Source organism: Mus musculus, chromosome 17, assembly GCF_000001635.26.
Source record: "Mus musculus strain C57BL/6J chromosome 17, GRCm38.p6 C57BL/6J".
Classification (NCBI taxonomy): domain Eukaryota; kingdom Metazoa; phylum Chordata; class Mammalia; order Rodentia; family Muridae; genus Mus; species Mus musculus.
This window is the reverse complement of record NC_000083.6, coordinates 58160786-58188595: the sequence shown is the minus strand read 5'-3', so window position 1 is coordinate 58188595 and position 27810 is coordinate 58160786. Positions and strand designations below refer to the sequence as shown.

The 27810-nt window shown below is 39.0% G+C and overlaps 1 protein-coding gene across 15 annotated transcripts in view; it reads right to left on the bottom strand.

Annotated features, from left to right (window-relative positions):
- Positions 1–27810, bottom strand: part of Cntnap5c (contactin associated protein-like 5C) — a 648880-nt gene that overhangs the window by 229358 nt on the left and 391712 nt on the right. For 14 of the 15 annotated variants that reach the window (XR_385354.3, XR_385355.3, XR_385356.3 and 11 more), the window contains one exon: positions 26299–26418. Coding sequence is in view for 11 of the 15 variants with exons in the window: in XM_006524747.3 (XP_006524810.1) it covers positions 26299–26418 (120 nt within the window). In the remaining 4 variants the exon portion in view is untranslated. Of the gene's footprint in view, positions 1–26298; positions 26442–27810 lie in introns of all 15 variants that reach the window. The other variant, XM_017317594.2, reaches the window with a different exon arrangement.

Genomic DNA, 27810 nt, shown 5'->3' with positions numbered 1-27810 from the left:
AGACTACAATATAAGGGTATAACATAGTATTAATCAATAGAGTTGAGTCTTTAAAAAAAACACAGAGGAAGAAAATCCAAATTAACAAAATCAAAGATGAATAAGGAATTGCTAGAACAGATTATACAGTTAAATCCAGATCATTTTCATGTTATAAGCATGTTCAGGAACACGTTGGACCACCTTCCCTTCTATCTTTATAATGGAAAGGATGGAAGTTGAGTGTAAAGCAATTTCTACCTCCTTTAAAGCCATGAGTTCAGCCAGGAGCTGTAATTTCTCCCAGGAGTGACAGCCCAGCTGTTTAGGGAGGAATTCCTTCCTCTCTATTGTACCTACTACAGTCAAATGCTTTTATAACAGAGCTTCTCTGTTTGTGAGAGGATGCCTTGCCAGTTCTAGGCCACTGCACTCCTTGCATTAGTTGTGATTTACACAGGATCACATCTATCATCACTCTTCCACTTGCCTGCGCTAGCTACATTTTTGACACCCAGACAACCTACTTGACTGTGATTGATCCTCTCAGTTCACCCTAGCCTTTACATTTTAGGGAGCTTTTTGAAGAGTTATGTTCTATCTTCCTTGCTTTAAAGTAAATGGCACGATCAACTAAACCCAGGAAATCTGTTTTATGGTCTAACAAGTTAGATGATTAGACTCCACATATACTGAATGATATTTTGTAGGCTGGGTGATAAAAGAAATGTTATGTGTCTAGGATGTCCAGGACTCTCTTTTAGTGGCATATACCAGGATGTCATGAGGGCCACCATGTAATGAATACTGTGGTCCCTGAGCTTATGAGTGTATATAGCTCTGTGACGGAGTTTACCTTAGGTGGTGAAATGCTCACTTGGCATGAACAAAGACCTAGTTTTGATCTACAGCCCCACATAAATTGGATATAGTGGTACATCCCTGTTTGCACTTTAAATAGGGAATCAGAAGAATCAGGAATTAACAATCATCCTTGGCTATACAGCGATTCCAAGGCTACTCTGAATGCATGAGATCCTATCTAGAAAAGTAGATGGCTCAAGGGAGGACTTTTTGCATTGCTTTCTCCTTGAGGGACATATCTGGTACAACAAAATGGAGGATTTGGGTCCAAGACCAGCCATTTTTCCCCATGGATATTCACTGGTTTATCTTTGTGGCATGCAGATAGAGGAACATTTTGTAGTCAAATTATGAATCATATATTCTGAGAAGAGAACAAGGATGCTGTGGGCGGTTCTGGCAGTGTTTTTACAAGTGTTAATTTTCTTTCCCTCTTGAAATATGTGTGTTCATGTGTGTCTGAGTGCACCTGGTTATTTATAGCTGTTATCCTTTTGTTTTCACCTCTCTATTTACTACAGTAAGGTCTCTCACTGGACTTGGCATTCCCCAGTTAGACTACTCTACCTAATATATTTTTGTGTGTGTCCATATGTATTTGACTTCTGAATACCGGAATTACAGATTTGTCTCCACAACTACTGAACTTTTTTCATGTAGATTCTGGAAATCTAAACTCTGATCCTCACATCTACACGCCAAGCTTCTCATCCTCTATTCCATCTCCCATCCTGAAGTCACCTCTTCCTAAATTGTCAGACTATCTGCCTAGTGTGTGTATCCTCTGATTCTTCACAAACTTACAAAAGAAAACCTAGAGACAGTAGAATTGATCCACATTTCAGTTATCACTCATACCCCAAGCCTGTAACAACATAAATGGCATTGTCTTTGTTACATGCCATAATATGTGGGGAGTTTTGGTAATGTGTCAGGTCTCATTCATACTAATTAAAATAAAAAAAAAATGTCTTTACCCATTCTTTCTTTTCAGAAGTCATCTAGTAAATGCTAAGGTTAGCAAATTATTTTTCTAAGATAGTCTATAATTTTTACATGGTCTGGGATTGATGAGTGCTTGGAAGCAAAGCCTGAGAAACTTCATCTCAGGATTGATTCTTGATATTGATATTTATTTCCTGTCATTATTAAATTAATACAAAAATTCCTATGTATTAGCCCACCATATTAGGCATATTTTCTGTAAATGAATGAATATATACTCTTTTGTAGCAATGCTATGTAGACAAATAAATGATTTCTTAATTCCTAATAATGATTCCATAAAATCCTAAGTTTATACTAGTAATTATTGAACTCTTTATATAGAAAGGAATGAAATCAAGACCCTATAACCCACCCCATGTGTCAACAGGTAAATGCAATATATTAGAAAGCAGACAGGCAACAGATTTGTGATTAAGGAAAATATTCCTCTAGGTTACAAAACCATTATCTGATAACTAGGGGGAATGAACAGTTTATTGTAGGTGCAAAGACAAAAGAAAATATTGACTGAGTTTATCTACACAAAACTTCAAGGCAGATGATTGTGATTTTGACAGAAATGTGTTGACTTAGAATTAGGGTTTTAAACTTTTATTTATCCTCTGGAGCTAGTGACAGATAATGAATGTTTAGTTAGATAACTAATCTTAATGGAAACACATGCAAACATCTCTGTTGTTATTTCTTATTCAGTTTATGATTTGATTTTAAGTTTGAACTGGTGGTCAACTTTTGGGTTACCATGTGATCATGTATCCTGAGAAAAAAATATAAGAACTGAGAGCCAGGCAGACAGATTACAGATTAGAATCTCTTCTCAAAGAGTTTGTTAGCTTCTGCAGCAAACTCTAGCAGCCAGGAGCTAGGGATTAAGGAGAATCTGCAGAAATAATAGCAAAGAACATCTTTACCTAATCACCCATTGATTAAAGGCAGGGTGTAGAGTGTTAATCACCAGAGGCTTGCAGCTTCTAGCCTCAGAGTAATTTACAGACAAGACAGGTAAAGGTCATTTTATAAAAAGCAACCTTTATTCTCACACAACCATGTTTTGGCTCCTTATTAATGTTTTCCCCCTCTCATGCCTTCCAGAGAGAGCCACCACTGCTGGGACTGGTCCCTGGAACTTTCTGAAAACCTACATAGGCTACAAGGAGCAAGAGTGTCTCTCATAAACCTCTGACTAACACCTTTCTGTCTTGTAATTTCTCATTTGCTGTGAAAAAATAACCTGACAAAAGTGAATTAAGGAATGAAGAGTTTATTTTGAATCACAGTTCAAGGCTACAATAGAGCAATGTGGGAAACCATGGTAGGAGGAGAGTGAAGTATCTGATCACATGGTATCCACAATCAGGAAGAAGAGACTGATTACTGCTTTTGTTTGGCTCATTTTGTCCTTTTTATACAACCCAGTATCCAAGCCCAGGGGATGCTGCCACCAACAGGGGATAAGCCTTCTTACCTCATTAATAGAATCAAGAAAATCCTCCATAACCAGACACAGACACTAACCTAAACTAACCAAGCCTTCACTGGTCTGCCTGGAGGCTTGACTCATAGGTGATTCTAGTTCCTGTCAAGATGACAGCTAACACTAACCATCATCACCCTCTCAAAGGAGATATACACAGAGCTGAGAGGTCAATACCATTCTTTGAATTTTGCTGATTTCAGAATAGATCTTGAAATCAGTTATAATGTGACATTTGCTTTTAAAGAGATGTTTGCTTATATGCAGTTACCTATTGCAAATAATGATCCAGTGGCAAAAGATAAATGCCCATCAGTAAGTAGATACCTGAATGAATAAAGTGTACTTAGCTCACATAGTGAGATGTGATAAAACCACAGTAAATAATTTATGTGGCATTTAAACTCATCTAAATTGATTTCTATTATATACTGTGAATGGAGTAATGGTATTGATGCAGAAAAAGAATGCTACTTATTGTGCTTCAATAAGTGAGAAGATAAACACACAACATTAGAATAAATGGATATAGAGATGAGATCAGTAGACTGGGTTGAAGGCAATAGGAGAGGGAGCTTTCTCTGATCAGCCATGGTGCGTTTTAATTTTTTACTTTTCTCAGATTAAGAAGCACCTAAGAGATTAGTAAAATATATATTTCTGGGTCTGTGATGGTGTTTCAAGATGATGGAATAAAAATCGAATACCTCCCCTGACTGTTGCTGTTACAAGTCCAGAATTTTTAACATTAAAACATTCAGGGGGAGGATATAGGGAACTTTCGGGATAGCATTAGAAATGTATATAAAGGAAATATCTAATTAAAAAAAAGAAGTGGAGAGAGCAAAGCACCCCACCCACCCCAGTCCTGCCCCTAGAGCAGTGGTTCTCAACCTTCCTAATACTGAGAAGGCTTAATATAATTCTTCATGTTGTGGTGACCCCCAACCATAAAATTACTTTCATTGCTACTTCATAACTGTAATTTTGCTACTGTCACAAGTCATAACATAAGCACGTATTTAGGAGGATACATAAGAGAGAAAGAGTAATTTTGGTTCTTAGGTCCAGACCTGTCTGTCTGTCACTTATGGTGGGAAGGTCTGTGTATAGTAGTGCAGCTTGGAAGTAGTACATAAGAAAGCACAACTACTTAATTCTCTCCTCTTCACTTTTATATATATATGGTGTCTGTGACACCAGTATAAAAGACTCTGTACTTGTATTCCAGGCCAGTGTCCCCCCCCCCCTTTTTTTGTTTTTTGGGTTTTTTTGTTTTTTGGAGTTTTTTTTTTTTTTGTGTTTTGTTTTTTGTTTTTCAAGACAGGGTTTCTCTGTGTAGCCCTGGCTGTTCTGGAACTCACTCTGTAGACCAGGCTAGCATAACAAAGAGAATTTAGATACCAGAAAATAAATCAGAAAGGGTCTGCAGAGATTGCTCCTTCAGTAAAGTGTTTACGCATAAGCTTAAGGACCTGTGTTTGGAGTCCCAGGATCCTTAGTGTGGAGGCAGACAGAGTTCTGCAGCTCATGGAGCTCCGTGGAGAGCCAACCAAGGGGAAGTGATGAGCTTTAGGTTCAGTTAGTTGTCTGTCTCAAAATCAAAGATGGAGTGTTCCAGGACAGCTCTTAATGTCGACTTTCAGCTTCTGTGTGTTTATGCACACGTGTCCACACACCTACAAATGCATGCATAGCCACATGAACAAACGCTTGTGCAATATAGCTGCAAACACTTACTACCCACATATCATACACATATTCATATTACACCACAAAATATACACATAGAATAGGACACAGAGAGAAAGACAGACAAACAGAAAGAGAGACAGAAACAGACAAACCCATACATACATACATACATACATACATACATACATACATACACACGAGAGACAGAGAGAGAGAGAGAGAGAGAGAGAGAGAGAGAGAGAGAGAAGAGAGAGAGAGAATATAAGAAAAGGAGAAGTTAGGAGGTGATAATTTTCTAGATTGAAAACAAACAACCAGTCTTGAAAATCAAATCCAAAACATGAACACTGCTTAAAGTTTGAACAAAAATATGAAAAGAACAGGTGCTACATATTGGATATATAGTCCCAGATATTTTTCTTGGGGTTTACAATGACTATACCATATAATCTTCACAATAAAATTGAAAACAAGTTTTGTTATTACTAACAGACAAAGACACTGAGGAAGAGGAAAATGAAATCAGCTAAGTTAAACAATATGATAAAACTAAGACATGTCAGGTTAGATTCCAATCAAGCCACCATCTGAAACATTCACTTGGATTCAGTAGAAGTTTCTTAGCTATACGATGCGAACAAAAGGCCACAAATATAGTCCTGATCATAGCACTTCAAAGGAGAGTGTTTGACACAAATATAGGCCTGAAGGAAATTCTTGATATCAAAGTAGTGTAAAGCACAAGAGGCATGAGAGTGGCACAAAGCTTGGACATGCCTCTATTGACTGAGTATGAATTCATTTCCTTGTCTCTGGAATAAAAGACCTGAATGAAGCAATCTGAGGGAGGAGGGGCTTATTTTGGTTCATGATTTTGATCCAGGATCATAGAGAAGCCATGGAATTGGGAGTATGAGGCAGCTGGCTATGCAAGAAGAGTAGTCAACAAACAGAAAGAAATAGCTAGAAGGAGGCTAGACTACAACCTCTAAGATCTTCTCCCCAGTAATCCATTTCCACACATTTTACTTCTTAAGGTTCCAGAGCCTCCTCAAACAGCACTAATAGCACTAAGTATATATATATGGCTGAAGCTTCTGTGGCAAGAGGTTATGCTTGGAATTGGATATAATTTGTCCCCAAAAGATTCATGTACTGCAGACTCATTTTCCTACTGTAATATACCAAGAGTAGAATGATGTTTTAGGAGATTCTGAATCAAAGACACTTGATTAGGTTTGAGGTAGGGTAATAGTAATTTCCCATAGGAAAGAGATCCCCCTCTCAGTGGACTGAAATGAATACAGGAAGCCATAAAGTAAAATTGGCGTCATTGACACACATCCTTGCTTTATTGCATGCTGTGTGCTAACTTTTACAGACACAGTTTGCTGACACCTGCCAAATTTTGATGTAACAAGAATACAAATAGCAACAAAACCAGTGACTTAAATAAATTTTGTTACTTTAGAAATATTTGAGTTCAGGTATTTTGTGGCAATAACAGAAAACAAAGATAGCCCGTAAAAGGAGAGTGCAATGTGAAAAATGATCCAAGGTGAAGGGTTTTTCTGCTTCTCCCTTCACTGAACCAAAATCACAAGCTGCCAGTGATACTTGGCTCCTTCATTCCTTGAGATGATTGAAGTGACTTTGATTCCTCATTTCTCCCTCAAATCTAGCATTTAGAGCACAAGTGAATAAGAATAAGAATAAGAATAAGAATAAGAATAAGAATAAGAATAAGAATAAGAATAAGAATAAGAATAAGAATAAGAATAAGAATAAGCAAGCATTCTGGGAGGTACTTTTAACCCTGGCTTTGTTACTTCTTTCTTTTTTTATTATCATTTTTTAATTAGGTATTTATTTTATTTACATTTCCAATGCTATCCCAAAAGTCCCCCACATGCTCCCCCACCCACTCCCCCACCCACCCATTCCCACTTCTTGGCCCTGGCGTTCCCCTGTACTGAGGCATATAAAGTTTGCACGACCAATGGGCCTCTCTTTCCACTGATGGCCGACTAGGCCATCTTCTGATTCATATGCAGCTAGAGACAGGAGCTCCGGGGGCGTGGGGGTGGGGGGTGGTATTGGTTAGTACATATTGTTGTTCCACCTATAGGATTGCAGATCCCTTCAGCTCCTTGGGTACTTTCTCTAGCTCCTCTGTAAGTTTCAGTGTCTCTGGTTTTGAACATGAAATATGTTTATACAGTTAAATTCTGTCATCATGTGGGAATCACTGGGCAAACCAATAGCCTTCAGACAAGAAGTCTACGACCCTACTTCCTCTAGTGCTGATATTTTATCTCTCTTTTTTTTATTTGTTCAGAAACACCAGTCATCCAATTTTCTTATTTTGAAAGAAGCTTTTTAGAAAGGACTTGGCAGTCAGCATAGTGCTAAGACTCCAAGTGTCTGTGTGTTCTCCCTCCATCATTGTCCTAACAGGCATTGATGTCCACTTCTGTGTAATCTTTTTTCAGGGCAATTACATACCCCTGGTCTCAGAGATATCTCCAGATCATACACTGTAACCCACAAACCAGAACAGCAAAGACCTTGGAGTATTTTAGGTCAAATTGTGGTCCATGTGGGCTGTTAGCAATGGTGGTTGTATAGCTTGGCATACACATGGCACAATGAACCTTAGCCAAGTGCGTGTCATCCTGGTATCCACATGGAAGTCATGAAGGCATGAGCTTGGAGCAGCTGGTCCCATTGTGCCCACAGTTAGGAAGAAGGAGAGTGACATTGATCCTCAGTTCCCTTGATTCTTAGTATTCAGCTCAAGCCCCTAGGTCAGGTGATGGTGTCACTCATAATTAAGGGTGGGTTTTCTCACATAATTCAATCTAATCTGGGATGTTCTTCACAGAAATTACCAGAGACTTGTCCCCAAAATTTAAGTCATGACAAGATGATGATTAATATAGCCATCATTGTGCAGTAAACACTATGAGTCCCTTGAACAGTGTAGTTAGATGACATACAATCTTAATGGCAGGCATTCTGGTAGTCACATCCTTGGGTACCATATTCCCATGGTCCGTTAGACAGTTGTCCATGAACTTATTGTGCCTGAGTTCACATTTCACAACTGATTGGGTCTTTTTTTTTATTATTACGTATTTTCCTCAATTACCTTTCCAATGCTATCCTTAAAAGCAGATGTTACTGATCCCAAATAGGATAGTTGCTTATTGCATGGTTTGTTTTTTTTTTTTTTTTCAGAGTCTATGGTATCTAAACAGTCATCAGCAAGTGGATGACAAGTTGGAGGATGATACCTCCATGGAGCTTTTCTCAAACAGGCCCACATCTGCTTTCATTTTCTACTTTAATACTCCTACTCCTGTGACATTAGTGCAGGGATATTTGGAGAATGTCAGATGCTGATCTAGAGGCACCTGATCCATCCCCTCATTTAATTATATTTAACTTGTGCATATAGCCAATGAAATAAATAGCTGTCATTTGTACCCCCGAGGAAGTTGAATATCATAGATTAAGTACATTGGCGTGAAATGATAGCTAGAAAACATCAATAAAAATAATCTTTATAAATATATGAAGTAAATATAAGAATGAATAAAATTGCTTTAAGAGCTGGATGACTTTATTCTTGTGCTACACACGGCTCTTTGTGCATGGTTACTAGCAGTTAATAAGACCCAAGGTAGAAAGAAAGTTGATTTATCTATGTTGGTTTCTCCTGTCCCCTAGAACCAAGGGCACTCCACTTATCTATACAGAAACATACTATATAGAAGTTCAGCCATGACATCCTTGTGCTAAAGGCTTAAGAAATGTCTGCTTACCTGTGGAAGGATGAATAAAGTAGGGGTCTTAATAAGTGCTCAATATTAGGGAGATCGAGTTGCAGAAATATGTCTCAATTCCTAAAAATATGTGTAGAAATACTCTCTTCAATTTTTATAGAAAAAAATTATCAAAAGCAACTTAAAGAAGGAAGGATTTATTTTGATTCAGAGCTCAAGGGTGCAGTCTGTCATGGCAGGAAATTCATGACAACACAAGATCAACATAGCTGATCACATTATGCCTATGTTAATAAGCAAAAAGAGATGAATGCAGATTGATTCTCCATCCTTTTAGTTCTTTGTATTCTTCCAGGACCACAGATGATCAAATAGTTCCTATACTTTAGGATGGGTCTACCTACCTTTGTTAATGCAACTTAGAAACCCTTACAGAGACATGCACAGCTCTGTGTCTCCTAGATGACTCTAGATTTGACAAGTTGCCAATCAATATTAACCATTATAGCATGCTGAACATAGTGTCTCTGACTCATGTTCACATTTACTGAATAAACAACAACACAAACAGAACTAGGAAATCACATTTTCAACTCTTCTCTCAGCTCATGCTTTATAGATAATTGAGCATTGAGAACCTGAGCTTTGTATTCTTTCCCTTCACTCCCCAGGAATCCTGGAAGGAGATATGACCATACTATCTTTCAGATGAGGAAAGTGGTGATGAGGAATGTAGAGTGGGAACTGGAGACTTCTCCTCTATGCATTCTTTTTGGAGGGTCTGGTGACCCATGAAAGGAACAGGACAGCTGAATTTGACATGTTAGGGAACAGGACCACTCTGTATGTCAGCCTCACTGTGAAACTGAGCACTTCTTAGGCATCACAGTCACAACCTGACAATTTCAGTGGTAGATTCAACTAGAGGCAAGATGTTTAGCACATGAGATTACCTTCCCCATCAAAAGAGAGATAACGCATATTCTTCACACAGGTGATGGATAACTGTGCCATCTCTACTGTAACGTGCAGAACGTGTTACATCAGGCTACTAGCTGCTCTGTAATAGCAGCTGTTTCTATTTCAAAGTCATCTTAGGGGCTGGGGACATGGATCAATAGATAAACAGTATCTGTTGGCCAAGCTGAAGACCTGACTTTAAATATCCACTACCCACATAAAAAGCCATACATGGCTGTCTCTCCCTAAAACCCCAGCATTGTGAAGGACAGAGTCAAATCAGAGATATGGGGCCTTTCTAATCACCAGTTTATTTCCAAATTCAAGAGAGACCCTCTCATAGCTATTGTTTTATTTTCTGATCGCTGGGTATACTTATGGGGACACATGCTCACACACATGTGTATGAATAGACTATATACACATATATTGTATATACAACCCCACCCTCCCCACATATACACAAAATATAGCTCAAAGGGTAGCTATTCAAAGACACATTAAATAACCATGGTTCTTGGTCCACTTGGACACCTTTCCACAGTTCCTTCTCTCTGTGTTCTGTGCCCTCAATAGCTATTTTTCACACTGAGTCTAAAATATCTGTGTACTGCACCTGTTTTCACCCCCCTCCCAAAATTATTTTGGAGACAAGACTAGATTTATTAGTTTTGTGATCTTGGTCTTTAAATTGTCAATATTAGAATATCATTTGTGTGAATTGACTGGAGGAATGATGTATAAAAAAACATAAAAATGAATGAGAAGAAGTAAATAAGAATTAATACATAATATATACATAATTTATTGAGAGATTCTCAAAATAATTTGAGGTTTGGGGAGATAGCTCTGTTGGTGAAATATTTTCTTTGTCAGTACAAATACTGACATAGTTCATCAATAGGAACTGGTAAAACAAACAAACAAACAAACAAAAAACCCAAGGACACTGGTGCTGCATTGAAACAAGCAAGACAAACCCTGGAGCTTGTATCGAGTTATTCCAGGTTGAATTAGTGATCACTGGGCCAATGAGAAAATTGACTTCTTTGTTCAAAAAACGAAGGACACTGAAAGGACAACATTCAAGGACGTCCTCTGGCCTCCACATGAGGTATACACACACAGAGAAAGAGAGAGAGAGAGAGAGAGAGAGAGAGAGAGAGAGAGAGAGAGAGAGAGCAATTTTTTAAAGTTAATTTAATTTAAATATTCAATTTATTATTATTTATGAGTTTCTTTTTTTTTTATTTTTTTATTTTTTTTTTTTTCCATTTTTTATTAGGTATTTAGCTCCTTTACATTTCCAATGCTATACCAAAAGTCCCCCTTACCCACCCACCCCCACTCCCCTACCCACCCACTCCCCCCCTTTGGCCCTGGCGTTCCCCTGTACCGGGGCACACAAAGTCTGCGTGTCCAATGGGCCTCTCTTTCCAGTGATGGCCGACTAGGCCATCTTTTGATACATATGCAGCTAGAGTCAAGAGCTCAGGGGTACTGGTTAGTTCATAATGTTGTTCCACCTATAGGGTTGAAGATCCCTTTAGCTCCTTGGGTACTTTCTCTAGCTCCTCCATTGGGAGCCCTGTGATCCATCCATTAGCTGACTGTGAGCATCCACTTCTGTGTTTGCTAGGCCCCGGCATAGTCTCACAAGAGACAGCTACATCTGGGTCCTTTCGATAAAATCTTGCTAGTATATGCAATGGTGTCAGCGTTTGGATGCTGATTATGGGGTGGATCCCTGGATATGGCAGTCTCTACATGGTCCATCCTTTCATCTCAGCTCCAAACTTTGTTTCTGTAACTCCTTCCATGGGTGTTTTGTTCCCACTTCTAAGGAGGGGCATAGTGTCCACACTTCAGTCTTCATTTTTCTTGAGTTTCATGTGTTTAGGAAATTGTATCTTATATCGTGGGTATCCTAGGTTTTGGGCTAGTATCCACTTATCAGTGAGTACATATTGTGTGAGTTCCTTTGTGATTGTGTTACCTCACTCAGGATGATGCTCTCCAGGTCCATCCATTTGGCTAGGAATTTCATAAATTCATTCTTTTTAATAGCTGAGTAGTACTCCATTGTGTAGATGTACCACATTTTCTGTATCCATTCCTCTGTTGAGGGGCATCTAGGTTCTTTCCAGTTTCTGGCTATTATAAATAAGGCTGCTATGAACATAGTGGAGCATGTGTCCTTCTTACCAGTTGGGGCTTCTTCTGGATATATGCCCAGGAGAGGTATTGCTGGATCCTCCGGTAGTACTATGTCCAATTTTCTGAGGAACCGCCAGACTGATTTCCAGAGTGGTTGTACAAGCCTGCAATCCCACCAACAATGGAGGAGTGTTCCTCTTTCTCCACATCCTCGCCAGCATCTGCTGTCACCTGAATTTTTGATCTTAGCCATTCTCACTGGTGTGAGGTGGAATCTCAGGGTTGTTTTGATTTGCATTTCCCTGATGATTAAGGATGTTGAACATTTTTTCAGGTGCTTCTCTGCCATTCGGTATTCCTCAGGTGAGAATTCTTTGTTCAGTTCTGAGCCCCATTTTTTAAGGGGGTTATTTGATTTTCTGAGGTCCACCTTCTTGAGTTCTTTATATATGTTGGATATTAGTCCCCTATCTGATTTAGGATAGGTAAAGATCCTTTCCCAGTCTGTTGGTGGTCTTTTTGTCTTATAGACAGTGTCTTTTGCCTTGCAGAAACTTTGGAGTTTCATTAGGTCCCATTTGTCAATTCTCGATCTTACAGCACAAGCCATTGCTGTTCTGTTCAGGAATTTTTCCCCTGTGCCCATATCTTCAAGGCTTTTCCCCACTTTCTCCTCTATAAGTTTCAGTGTCTCTGGTTTTATGTGAAGTTCCTTGATCCACTTAGATTTGACCTTAGTACAAGGAGATAAGTATGGATCAATTCGCATTCTTCTACATGATAACAACCAGTTGTGCCAGCACCAATTGTTGAAAATGCTGTCTTTCTTCCACTGGATGGTTTTGGCTCCCTTGTCGAAGATCAAGTGACCATAGGTGTGTGGGTTCATTTCTGGATCTTCAATTCTATTCCATTGGTCCACTTGTCTGTCTCTATACCAGTACCATGCAGTTTTTATCACAATTGCTCTGTAGTAAAGCTTTAGGTCAGGCATGGTGATTCCACCAGAGGTTCTTTTATCCTTGAGAAGAGTTTTTGCTATCCTCGGTTTTTTGTTATTCCAGATGAATTTGCAAATTGCTCCTTCTAATTCGTTGAAGAATTGAGTTGGAATTTTAATGGGGATTGCATTGAATCTGTAGATTGCTTTTGGCAAGATAGCCATTTTTACAATGTTGGTCCTGCCAATCCATGAGCATGGGAGATCTTTCCATCTTCTGAGATCTTCTTTAATTTCTTTCTTCAGGGACTTGAAGTTTTTATCATACAGATCTTTCACTTCCTTCGTTAGAGTCACGCCGAGATATTTTATATTATTTGTGACTATTGAGAAGGGTGTTGTTTCCCTAATTTCTTTCTCAGCCTGTTTATTCTTTGTGTAGAGAAAGGCCATTGACTTGTTTGAGTTAATTTTATATCCAGCTACTTCACCGAAGCTGTTTATCAGGTTTAGGAGTTCTCTGTTGGAATTTTTAGGGTCACTTATATATACTATCATATCATCTGCAAAAAGTGATATTTTGACTTCCTCTTTTCCAATTTGTATCCCCTTGATCTCCTTTTGTTGTCGAATTGCTCTGGCTAATACTTCAAGTACTATGTTGAAAAGGTAGGGAGAAAGTGGGCAGCCTTGTCTAGTCCCTGATTTTAGTGGGATTGCTTCCAGCTTCTCTCCATTTACTTTGATGTTGGCTACTGGTTTGCTGTAGATTGCTTTTATCATGTTTAGGTATTGGCCTTGAATTCCTGATCTTTCCAGAACTTTTATCATGAATGGGTGTTGGATCTTGTCAAATGCTTTTTCTGCATCTAACGAGATGATCATGTGGTTTTTGTCTTTGAGTTTGTTTATATAATGGATTACATTGATGGATTTTCGTATATTAAACCATCCCTGCATCCCTGGAATAAAACCTACTTGGTCAGGATGGATGATCGCTTTAATGTGTTCTTGGATTCGGTTAGCGAGAATTTTATTAAGGATTTTTGCATCGATGTTCATAAGAGAAATTGGTCTGAAGTTCTCTATCTTTGTTGGATCTTTCTGTGGTTTAGGTATCAGAGTAATAGTGGCTTCATAAAATGAGTTGGGTAGAATACCTTCTACTTCTATCTTGTGAAAAAGTTTGTGCAGAACTGGAGTTAGATCTTCTTTGAAGGTCTGATAGAACTCTGCACTAAACCCGTCTGGTCCTGGGCTTTTTTTGGCTGGGAGACTATTAATAACTGCTTCTATTTCTTTAGGGGATATGGGACTGTTTAGAAGGTCAACTTGATCCTGATTCAACTTTGGTACCTGGTATCTGTCCAGAAATTTGTCCATTTCGTCCAGGTTTTCCAGTTTTGTTGAGTATAGCCTTTTGTAGAAGGATCTGATGGTGTTTTGGATTTCTTCAGGATCTGTTGTTATGTCTCCCTTTTCATTTCTGATTTTGTTAATTAGGATTTTGTCCCTGTGCCCTTTAGTGAGTCTAGCTAAGGGTTTATCTATCTTGTTGATTTTCTCAAAGAACCAACTCCTCGTTTGGTTAATTCTTTGAATAGTTCTTCTTGTTTCCACTTGGTTGATTTCACCCCTGAGTTTGATTATTTCCTGCCGTCTACTCCTCTTGGGTGAATTTGCTTCCTTTTTTTCTAGAGCTTTTAGATGTGTTGTCAAGCTGCTAGTATGTGCTCTCTCCCGTTTTTTCTTGAAGGCACTCATAGCTATGAGTTTCCCTCTTAGAAATGCTTTCATTGTGTCCCAAAGGTTTGGGTACGTTGTGGCTTCATTTTCATTAAACTCTAAAAAGTCTTTAATTTCTTTCTTTATTCCTTCCTTGACCAAGGTATCATTGAGAAGAGTGTTGTTCAGTTTCCATGTGAATGTTGGCTTTCTGTTATTTATTTTGTTATTGAAGATCAGCCTTAGTGCATGGTGATCTGATAGGATACATGGGACAATTTCAATATTTTTGAATCTGTTGAGGCCTGATTTGTGACCTATTATGTGGTCAATTTTGGAGAAGGTACCATGAGGTGCTGAGAAGAAGGTATATCCTTTTGTTTTAGGGTAAAATGTTCTGTAGATATCTGTCAGATCCATTTGTTTCATCACTTCTGTTAGTTTCAGTGTGTCCCTGTTTAGTTTCTGTTTCCATGATCTGTCCATTGGTGAAAGTGGTGTGTTGAAGTCTCCCACTATTATTGTGTGAGGCGCAATGTGTGCTTTGAGCTTTACTAAAGTTTCTTTAGTGAATGTGGCTGCTCTTGTATTTGGAGCATAGATATTCAGAATTGAGAGTTCCTCTTGGAGGATTTTACCTTTGATGAGAATGAAGTGTCCCTCCTTGTCTTTTTTGATGACTTTGGGTTGGAAGTCAATCTTATCAGATATTAGGATGGCTACTCCTGCTTGTTTCTTCATACCATTTGCTTGGAAAATTGTTTTCCAGCCTTTCATTCTGAGGTAGTGTCTATCTTTTTCTCTGAGATGAGTTTCCTGTAAGCAGCAAAATGTTGGGTCTTGTTTGTGTAGCCAGTTTGTTAGTCTATGTCTTTTTATTGGCGAGTTGAGACCATTGATGTTAAGAGATATTAAGGAAAAGTAATTGTTGCTTCCTGTTATTTTAGTTGTTAAAGGTGGCATTCTGTTCTTGTGGCTGTCTTCTTTTAGGTTTGTTGAGGGATTACCTTCTTGTTTTTTCTAGGGCGTTGTTCCCATTCTTGTGTTGGTTTTTTTCTGTTATTATCCTTTGAAGGGCTGGATTCGTGGAGAGATAATGCGTGAATTTGGTTTTGTCGTGGAATACTTTGGTTTCTCCCTCTATGATAATTGAGAGTTTGGCTGGGTATAGTAGCCTGGGCTGCAGTTTGTGTTCTCTTAGTGTCTGTATAACATCTGTCCAGGCTCTTCTGGCTTTCATAGTCTCTGGTGAAAAATCTGGTGTAATTCTGATAGGCTTGCCTTTATATGTTACTTGACCTTTTTCCCTTACTGCTTTTAGTATTCTATCTTTATTTAGTGCATTTGATGTTCTGATTATTATGTGTCGGGAGGAATTTCTTTTCTGGTCCAGTCTATTTGGAGTTCTGTAGGCTTCTTGTATGTTCATATGCATCTCATTCTTTAGATTTGGGAAGTTTTCTTCAATAATTTTGTTGAAGATGTTTGCTGGACCTTTGAGTTGAAAATCTTCATTCTCATCCACTCCTATTATCCGTACGTTTGGTCTTCTTATTGTGTCCTGGATTTCCTGGATATTTTGAGTTAGGATCTTTTTGCATTTTCCATTTTCTTTGATTGTTGTGCCGATGTTCTCTATGGAATCTTCTGCACCTGAGATTCTCTCTTCCATCTCTTGTATTCTGTTGCTGATGCTCAAATCTATGGTTCCAGATTTCTTTCCTAGGGTTTCTATCTCTAGTGTTGCCTCGCTTTGAGTTTTCTTTATTGTGTCTACTTCCCTTTTTAGGTCTAGTATGGTTTTGTTCATTTCCATCACCTGTTTGTATGTTTTTTCCTCTTTTTCTGTAAGGACTTCTACCTGTTTGATTGTGTTTTCCTGTTTTTCTTTAAGGACTTGTAACTCTTTAGCAGTGTTCTCCTGTATTTCTTTAAGTGATTTATTAAAGTCCTTCTTGATGTCCTCTACCATCATCATGAGATATGCTTTTAAATCTAGGTCTAGGTTCTCAGGTGTGTTGGGGTTCCCTGGACTGGGCGAAGTGGGTGTGCTGGGTTCTGGTGATGGTGAGTGGTCTTGGTTCCTGTTAGTAAGATTCCTCCGTTTACCTTTCGCCATCTGGTAATCTCTGGAGTTAGTAGTTATAGTTGACTCTGTTTAGAGATTGTTCTTCTGGTGATTCTGTTACCGTCTATCAGCAGACCTGGGAGACAGATTCTCTCCTCTGAGTTTCAGTGCTCAGAGCACTCTCTGCTGGCAAGCTCTCTTACAGGGAAGGTGCGCAGATATCTTGTATTTGGACCTCCTCCTGGCCGAAGAAGAAGGCCCAAAACAGGACCTTTCTCAGACACTGTGTTGCTTTGGCAGTTCCCAGGTGGTACAGACTCTCACCTAAGCAGACTAAATTCCTAAGTTCCTTGGAGTCCCGGGACCAAGATGGCGACCGCTGCTGCTGTGGCTTAGGTCGCCTCCCCAGCCGGGCGGGCACCTGTCCTCTGGTCCGGAAGGTGGCCGGCTGTCCCCGGCCCACGCAGGGTGCTGCCTCAGCGCCTCTGTGCTTCCGCCTGTTCCAGAAGCTGTCAGGTTCTCTGGCGCACCCTCTCACCTGTTCAGACTAATTTCCTAAGTTCGGCGGGTCCCGGACCAAGATGGCGACCGCTGCTGCTGTGGCTTAGGTCGCCTCCCCAGCCGGGCGGGCACCTGTCCTCCGGTCCGGAAGGTGGCCGGCTGTCCCCGGCCCACACAGGGTGCTGCCTCAGCCCCTCTGTGCTTCTGCCTGTTCCAGAGGCTGTCAGGTTCTCTGGCGCACCCTCTCACCTGTTCAGACTAATTTCCTAAGTTCGGCAGGTCCCGGACCAAGATGGCGACCGCTGCTGCTGTGGCTTAGGTCGCCTCCCCAGCCCTATTTATGAGTTTCTTAAGAACAAAAATGGGTTGATTCACTGCGAGAACTTTGGTGCCAATCACAGTCAACATTAAAATGTAATTTGCATAATTAACTTCTACATAATTGAATAATGCATAAATAACTGAGCATATCAAAATATGAGGAGGCAAATAAACAAGAGCTTTGACAAATAGATTAATAAATGAGAGATTAATAAAGAATTTGAAAAATTTGTGGGCTAATACAGAGAAGCATGAAAGAACTGCAAATCTAATGCTTAAAAATCTCCTGATCTCAGGATTCTTCACCTAATTCCTTTCCTCCAGTGTGGTTGGACTAACAGACCATGCTACATCAATGTGTAAAAGGAATGTCTCTAAGTGGTGGTTAAAATTCTTGGCAATTTGAAGGTGATAGTGCTTGAATTCCAGGAAATGCAATAGCTTTGTGACTTAGAAATTTTGTTTAATGGCTCAATTTAACTGGAGATTATGCAGTAGGCTGTTATTCCAGAAAGACCAATTCAAAGCAGAGGCTCATACACATGGAGATATAATCCACTGCAGGCAATAGTCTGAGAGCCCCATCTTATGAAGCCATATGTGGTCCACACATTGGGTAATAGCATGAGACATAAAAACCTGCTTTTCCCATCTCATTGGTGGCTGTTTTTGAGCTCTTTGGAAAATACTACATTAGAGAAATCAAATTGTCCCTTTGAAATGTAAGCTACATTACATAGTGGAATAATATAAAGAAGAAACAACACTAGCATTATTTCAAGCAATTAAACTGCAAGTGAACTGCAACCCATACATGACCCGTGAAGGAATCTCCGCCAGTAAACCAGCTTTGAATGTTGTCCCTGGCTGAGCTAAGTTCACTACCCATGAAGACACTGGTCCTGCTTTCAGGGAGGGAAGATATAGTGAGGAAAGTGATATAGGACTGAAAGTCAGGAAAAAGTAAAAAACTCACTAGAAGGGAAAAGAGCCCCTTGCCTTGGAGTCTGGCTGTTGCTTCCGAGAAGAAAGAACTCCAGTACAATGACAACTACTGAAGGTGTTTCCCTCTTCCTGCAGAAAAGCTACAATTTTCCAAGTCTATCACCAGAAACACTTTGTAAAGTGGCTCCTGATATTAGCTTTTCCAATTATAATCTCCTCCCAAAAGTGTCTACAGCCACTCTAAAGTGACACTTATCAAAAGAGAGAAAAGGAGGTGAAGTCTCTTAACAATCCTTCTAGATGTACCCCGATAGCTACCAAAATAATCTATGTGATAGTGGCAAGACACTCAGTAGTTACTCTTTGTGAGAAGCTCATATTGATATCTGTATTATTTATCTAAGCAACTCTCTTTCTAAACCACCATTATTGATTTTTTTTTTACTAGAATAGCATTGCTAGGGTTCAGTGAGATGGAACATTGGGTAACAGCACTTGTTTTCAAGTTTAATTTTGAGATGCACATGGGGAAAGGAAAAATTAACTCCTGAACTTTATGCTTTGACCTTTCCACCTTCACAGTCATATACAAACATGTAAAATAGATGTAATGAAAAATTGATATCACTCCAGACAGACAGAAACAGAACAGAGAAAGAAATAACTCTAGTACAGTCTCCAACCTTCCCAGAATTAATTTGACATCTCTTTTTCTTTGTACTAAGAATGTCCAAATATTCAGCACATCTCACCCTGATTCCAATGTCACCCAAATCAGGAATGGTTGATCCATTCCGTATACAATTGCCAAACTCAGACACTATTGTGGATGTGTGGAAGTACTTGCTGACAGGAGCCTGATGTGGCTGTCTCCTGAAAAGCTCTGCCAGAGCCTGACAAATACAGAGATAGATGCTTGCAGCCAACCACTGGACTAAACGCAGGGTCCTTGATGGAGGAATTGGAGAAGGGAATGAATGAAGGAGCTGAGGGGCTTTGCAGCCCCATGGGGGAGCAACAGTATCAACCAGCCAGATTCCTGGAGCTCCTGGGGACTGGACCACCAACAAAATAATGCACATGGAGGGACCCATGGTTCTGGCCGCATATGTGGCATAGGAAGGCCTTGTTGGACATCAGTGGGAGAAGCGGCCCTTGGGCCTAAGGGGGTTGAATGCCCCAGTGTAGGGGAATGCCAGGACTGGAAGTCGGCAGGAGTGGGTGGATGGGTGGGGGGACACCCTAATAGAGACAGGAGGAGAGGAGATGGGATAGGAGGTTTCCGGAGGGGAGACGTGAAAAGGGGATAACATTTGAAATGTAAAGAAAATATCCAATAAAAGGAAAAAGAGAGAGAGAGAATGAGCCATGGGGTGGGTGGGGATGGCTAACAAACAAACAACAACAAAAACTCGCGGATGTGGCTGTGGCATCTCATCCCTTTCCAGCACTGTTAATGTAAGTTCCATGCTTCTAACCATGGTTAACTGTATTTGAAGGGCATCAGTGTGAAAATATGCAAATTGTCCTCATATACTAAGGTGTTCAGAACACTGTCTACACGTACTGTGTTCTTTGAATTATTGTATTTTCCCTGTTATAATTATTTTCCAGTGAATCAAAATCAAGAACAATGCGCAATATATTTTAGTTCTGTTTCTTGTGAATAGCTAGCTTGTCCTTGCTGTCAGCTAAGTAGATTAACAAATAAAAAAGTTAGAGAGTGGCTGTCAAAACAGTAGTGAATGGAGGTAGCATCCATCTTTCAGTGGTGAGGAGATAGAGGCACGGTTCAAGTCTGGCAACATCAGCAGCCAGAGGAGTTCTGTTAATCTTCTAAGGACCACTCAGCTTGGACAAAACTGCATTTTGTAGGTTTGTCATAAGATTTTAGTACTAGCTAATATAATACAAAATTGAAGCTTTATTAAACCTCTTCTCTTCTCTTCTCTTCTCTTCTCTTCTCTTCTCTTCTCTTCTCTTCTCTCTCTGTCTCTGTCTCTCTCCCTTTTCCTCTCTCCCCCATTCTCTCTCTCCCTCTCTCCCCCTTCTCTCTCTCTCTCTCTCTCTCTCTCTCTCTCTCTCTCTCTCTCTCTGTGTGTGTGTGTTTTTGCACATTTACACATGGCACCATGGGCACATGTATGTATGCATGTGTGATGGCAATAGGCAGATAGGGTTTTTGATTTTTGTAGTAAATATTCACTGAATCTATACTGATTTCTCAGTTAAATTGGTGAGGCAATGAGCTCCAGGGATCTGCTCTTATCTACCCTCCATGACTGATATTATACACTTGAACTTTTATATAGGTTTCTCTTTGAATGATGATGGGGATTCTCTTGCAGTCTCCATGCTTACATTACAGGGACATAGCAGATTGAGCCATCCCTAGGCCCCAATATCAAAATTGTTTACATATTCACAGTACCTCATCATCATTTGTCTAGATCAATGGACCAAGCCATATCAATACAGACAATATAAGACAGTTTGTTCTAGGTCTTCTGTGACACAAAACATTTCACATAGAGCAAGTGCTTCAATTGTAGGTCACTGCAATCACTCTCTTGTTTACTATTCAGTAGAATTATTCTGAAAAAATATTCTAGCTCCTTCAATAATGAATGCTTCTCTTGGTAAGTATTTTGGTATATATTCAATATATAGTCTTATTGCAAGTGGCAATTTTTGATAACAGTACTATGTGTGTAGGTGTATATGTACACATGTGCACATGTTTGCACATGTGTATTGAGGCCAGAAAATAACCTTGAATATCGTTACTTAGGACATACAGTGCCTACCTTGTTTCTTGAGACCAAGTCTCTGATTGCCCTTCAACTTGCTGATTGAGTTAAACTGGTTGGTTAGTTAAGCCCTGGGGAATCACCTGATTCTGTCTTCCCAGGTCCCAGAAGAGCTGGATTTTTACCAATGTGTTGGAGATTAAATATAGGTGCTCATGCTTGCAAAACAAGTACTTTACCAATTGTGCTCTTTCCTCAGCACCTTGAAAACAGTAACTTTGCAATGATGACTAAGCAACTGATAATTTAAGAAAAACAAATTTGAAACCTTGGCCTATCTCATTCTTGTACCAGTCTTTTGTAGAACAATGGAAACTATATACTTTTTTCTGTTGTATGTTCTTTATGTGTGCCTCTACATATGTGTTATATGTGTCTTTTATATCTGAGTGTTTTCATGTGTGTGTCTATATATTTCCGTGTGTTGTGCTTTCACAGAAATGTGTGTTCTTGAGTGACAGCACGTACACAAAATCACATTACAAATACCATGATTTATTTTGATCTCTCATACATTTACCCAATGCTGTATACACATTCTAAGGAAAAAGAGATGCCATGAGAGACTTCTTATGTCCTCAGTCACTTTCATTGTCCTTGTACAGACAGATAGGTATGTTGGCAATGAGTAAGTCACAGGCATTGCTCTAATTTCAGGAAATAAGGCTAACAATGTAGGTCAAACTGTGGACACAATTCTTCCTTGATGTCAATAGCTGGAATGATATTCTATTACCTCAGTTGTATTATACAAATATGGCTAGAAATATTGGAGAGACCTTAATCACGGTTCTCTATCTACTCCATTATGCATGCTTTGATGAGTTTTAATAAAAACAGAGGCTGCAGGCAAGCAGACAGAATTGGAGCGTCATAATAGCCAGGGTATAAGACTGAAAGACTATAAAGGTAGCTTGGAAATGGATTAGTAACTGTTTGAGAATGGAAAACAAGTTTTGATTTAGAAATTCACCTAAACGTTTTCAGCAAATTTCTTATATTTTTTGTCTATTGTCCTACACATGTGAAACTGCTATTGGTTCTACTGAGATAGGAAGATAATGTGTTTGTTTTGACAATGACTTTACACAAATAATTTTGCACATAAATATGCAATTCACTTATAACAGCAAAATTTTGAAATTGGGAAATAAATGAATTTCAATAGTTGGCCAAGTGTCTCTTAACATCAAAAATTCACAAACTGACTACAAACTGAATTCTAAGGAAAAAGTTCTAAAAGTGGGCAAACTGACTACAATCTAAGGAAAATTGTTCTCAATCCTGATAAGTTTTATCACGAAAGCTTCTCTCCAGATTCCTAGAGTCTTAGAAATAGCATGGCCATTTAGAACTGGTAAAGACTTTATTGTTTTATCTCTTTGTTGAGAATGGATATATAACTTTCAATCACATGGACAGCCTTGAGATTAAGTAAGGGTTCGATCTACAATCACTACAGAACATCAGATAACTATTTCAAGACTGCCTATTTTAGAATAATTGAGCTTTCATGTGGGTGAGGGTTAGTACTAACAGCAACACTGAGAGGTTCTAGAGTCACCTGAGATGTTTGAGGTCACCAAACACATATGTGTCTGATGGGTGATCTTTTGACTTCAAAAAGACAAAACTCTACCCTCAGAATATATGCTTCAGCTTTGGTTGTATGTCCTTTAAAACGTCCCTGCATAGTAGTTCCCTGGTCATCTAGGTTATCTATTCCTACTATGGAAAAATATCTCTCTCTCTCCTCTCTCTCTCTCTCTCTCTCTCTCTCTCTCTCTCTCTCTCTCTCTCTCTCTCTCTCTCTCTCTCTCCCTCTCTCTCCCTCTCTCCCTCTCTCTTCCTCTCTCTCCCTCTCTCTCCCTCTCTCTCCCCCTCTCTCCCCCCTCTCTCCCCTTCTCTCCCCCATCTCTTCCTCCTCTCTCTCATACCTATTTATGGATCTGCAATAAAATTCTCTTTAAAACCCAGAATCTGTTTTACCTGGATTTCTTCTTTGAAATCTTAAAACAAAAACCTGAAATCAACTAGCTCTGAATGCCTTTGGCATTAGTTCTATTCTGCGACCCTAGTCCCCCTAACTAACCTCACTAAGACCACATATATACTTGAAAAGTATATGCGGAAAAGCATGATAGTGATCAGAGAAAATCCCTTGACAGGACTGACACCTAATAAGAGGACTACTATTAAACCTACGAATGACTGACATATTTCTTTTAATTCCATACAAAATTTGGTAGTTGGGGATGGGGTAGAAAATTCAGATTTGGGGAGTATTTTTATGACTTCCAAATTGCAAAATCTCTGAGAAAATTAACCTTAAAAATTTCAATTCCTACCTCAGCTTGGTGGCATTTGTAAAGACAGCCATCCTAAACCATGTGGTTCAGGTCACACTTTTTGTATGGCTTTGTTACATATTTCACAGCAGCACACTGTCACTCAAATTTAACAATATGGAAGATTTAAGATTTCCCAAATAAGGGGTCATCCTTGTCCATTGTTATTGAAATTCCAATGTACACTCATCAAAACTATTAACTTTGTGTTAAAGTAGTTGTAATGTCCCAACATGGGACAGCTTCTGGTTAAGACAATAGAATCTATGTCCTGGCTAGAGCCTGACATTTCAGTGATTTGGGTCATTCACATAGGAAAGGAAACACTAATAAGAAGTTAGATTCACCTTAAGGTGTGATTTTCTTGTATTCTCAATATATATATATGTATATGTATATGTATGTATATGTATGTGTATATGTATATATACATATACATATACACATACACACTCACACACACACACATACACATATACATATACAAATCTGTTGTACCTGAATGTATTTATATGTATATACATATATATGTATTTATATGTATATACATATATATGTATTTATATGCATATACACATATATAGACATACATATGTACATGATGGAGAGATTTTTCAGAGTAATTTGTCTTGAATTTTGCTGGTAGGATTAAAAGAGATATCTGTAAACTCCAATTAATTTCCTGAAATGTCTGATCTTAGTAGTTGGCAATCCTCTTGGATACATTCCACAGCTGCAGCTATTATTCAATAGGTTTTGTCTTTTTTACCTCTCTTGTAGATAAAACACCTGCCTTTGGGAAGCATAGACCAGGACCAATTTGCATGTAAATACCTTAGAAAGCTTAGGAAGTGCATTTAGTGAATTAGAATTACCCAAGCTATGATAGAATTCTGTATTTTTAAATTAACTACCCATGTGTGAGTTATGGTTTTTTTTTTTTTTTAAATCAAGACACATTGAGAAGCTCAGTCCTAGATTAAGTTGTTGAACAGGACTAGGTAACAACAACCAAGAACAGCAGCAAACAAGACAATTTCTATTCCTGCTCTAAGGCAACTACAAAGTAACTAGCATACAACCAATGTAGGAAGGACTATAGAAAATAAATTAACTAGATAACTAACACTTTCTGCAGCCAGAGTTTTGATCTTTGCATTTAGTTAGAAGAATGCTGAACCTGCTTGCCATCATTTCTTAGAGTGATTACATTGCATCCTGTCTACAAGCATCTCGTGGTCCTGCTTCTGTGTTCACTGCCATATGAACATGCAGGTTGTAATTTGGCAAAGCCTTAGTCCTTGGACACTAGCTGGCTAGAAAGATCTCTGTACATATTCTGCCTCACTACAGAGGAGCTCAGGGCACAAATGTTCAGTGAGAGATAAGGAGCCTGATACTGCTCCTCATTTCACAGCACATACTGTATTACTGAAGAACAAGGCTTGAAACTACATACATGCCTCTTTTCTTCTTCTTCTTCTTCCTCTTCTTCTTCTCTTCTTCTTCTTCTTCTTCTTCTTCTTCTTCCTCTTCCTCTTCCTCTTCCTCTTCCTCTTCCTCTTCCTCTTCTTCTTCTTCTTCTTCTTCCTCTTCCTCTTCCTCTTCCTCTTCCCCTTCTTTCTTCTCTCTCTCTCTCTCTCTCTCTCTCTCTCTCTCTCTCTCTCTCTCTCTCTCTCTCTCTCTCTCTCTCTCCCTCCCCCCCAATGGTGATGGTAGTAATGGCAGTGGTAATTTGCAAGGGAATTACAATTCTTAAAAAAAAAGAAACTATACCTACTTTGAGTATAGTGCAAAGCTGCTTGATTAAAACTTAGTGATTTATTGAGCAGTCTTGACCTACTGTACAGGAGTTTACTGCCCCAGTCTATGTGTAACCTAACATTCTTATGACTCACTGGCAAATTTTCTTGAAATATTTTAAGAGACCACTAAGTCTCATGAATCCAATGGGTCAGAATATCATCAGATAGTATGTGAGGCTCAGAGTAAAGACATTCCTGCTTTACTGAAATCCTCCCACCTGGTGTTTGACTAGAATATATAAAAGTGTTTTGGTTCATACCTGCCACAATAAACTCTTCATGGTACCATTATCATGATGAAATGGAATTTGTGATAACCTAAATCTATGTTGTCAGGCCATGGTCACACTCTAGAATAAACTATGCTTTCATGCTTTTGAGGTAAAAGCTGTTTTCTTTTAATGTTCTAACTAGCTGACCCAGCATACCTATTATCTGTGATCCTTACAGATTCATAGTCATCAACTTCCCATTCCACTGATGAACCACTGACTGTCCCCATGGCAGGACTCAGAGAGATACCCAGACCCTTGAACCATCTATGGGTGGAGCTCCCTTTTATGAATCAGGACTTCCCAGTGACCTTTATGCCTTACTTTTGTGTTTGTTTTGTTTCCCAACTCAATTTTATTTTGTTGTTGGGTTTTAATAGAGAAGATGTTCCTGGCAAACCTTATAGAGAACATTTGGTAATTCACTCTTGTTTCAGGGAGTAGTTCATGACTTCAAGATCCCTCTTTGTCTTGAAAATATCTAAGCTAATTCCTATTATATTTCAACATACCTTTCTTCCCTCATCAATGTAGTACTCTAAGATTTTGTGTACTCGGATGTGCCTTTCCAAAAACTCCCTTTTATCTCATACCATCTGTTATCCAGGTTAAGCATTCTTAGAAAACATGTCTCTTACCAGTAATATTGCAGAACACCTGGAGTGGTCCCAGTGGCCCGCTGCCATCAGAGTCAACATAGAAGAACTCAGCAGTTTTCCCTCTGTGTCTGTACACCTCACAGGACTGCTCATAGATGGCTGGAAAGACACAAAGGCAAACTCTACTTGATTTTTAATATCCCTCTGAATGAGTAAGTAGCATACACTTTAGCCCATGTTCAACTACTTCTCATACTTCTCCCTTTCCTTCCTGTACAGTCCCAAGAGCCTTTACAGCTAAGCATTCTAGTACTTTGCAGACTTGTGCCATATTTTAGTTCCATTTCTGTTGCTGTAAAAAAATAGCCTGACAAGAATGTAATTTAAGTGAGAATGGACTCCTTTTAGCTCACAATTGGAGGTCACAGACTATCATTCTAGAGAAACCATAGTTTCAATAACCTGAAGCAACCAGTCACCAGTCTCTCTCACTCTCTCTCTCTCTCTTGCCAGAGGCAAGAACCACCAGTCTCCTCTTCAGAGAGACGATTAGTGCAGTGGCAGAGGCTCATTAAGCAAAAACTTACAAGTCTCTGTAAATTTACAGGTATCCTGTTCTATCTACATAGAGAACCCTGCGTAGGTCATTGTAACATAGTAAATTCCTATTTCAATAGGTAAAAAGGAGAGTAGAGTATCTGGCCAAGGTGGAACTTATCAATGTAGTTGTGCCAGGTTAGTCACTTGGCTTTGGGACTGAGTTCACCTTAAGACATTCTAAGAACATGGAAGTATCTTTACTGGGATAATTCACAGAACTACTTTTTTTTTTTTTTTGTAGTTCCTCTGAGCTAAGCCATTATGAGGTTCAACTGCACATGGCTCACTTTCTGAATTCTTATCTATTGTTGCACAGATGATTGGGAATCCATGAGGAAGAGGGTAACACTGGACCCAGTCATAGTGGAAACCAAGATCAAATAACAAGTGAACTGCATACATAGGTATTAAAACATGGAAGGCATGACTATTCTTGAGGAAATGAAGACTTGGTTTCTTTATAAATTAGAAGCAAAGATACTAGCAATGATTCAAATTCAGAAATAGTAAAACATAGTAAAAATAGAATAGCTAAACATAGTAAAAATGAACAAAAAAGAAGAAAATAAATGTTAATGAAGACACATGGTAAGATATCAAATGGAAACAAACATGAATATCAGAAAATATTAATATAAGGTCACAAAATGGAGAGAGGACACAGAAGCAGGAAGTAACCTATAGGAGAATCACAACACATTCTGCTGTGGAGAAACTGAGTGCATAGAAGAAAATAAAAAAGAAGTTGTTGGTAGGGCTTGAGAAGTGGATTCTGGAGTGCTTGCAGGAATGAGGACCTGAGCCTGATTCCTAGAATCTATACACAAAGCTGTGTGTGCCAGTGTGTGCCTGAAATCCCAGCTTAATTGGAGAGCTCCAGGTTCTGTGTGAGACCTTACCTCAAATATAAAGTGGTGAGTAGCTACATAAGATATCCAACATTGACCTCTA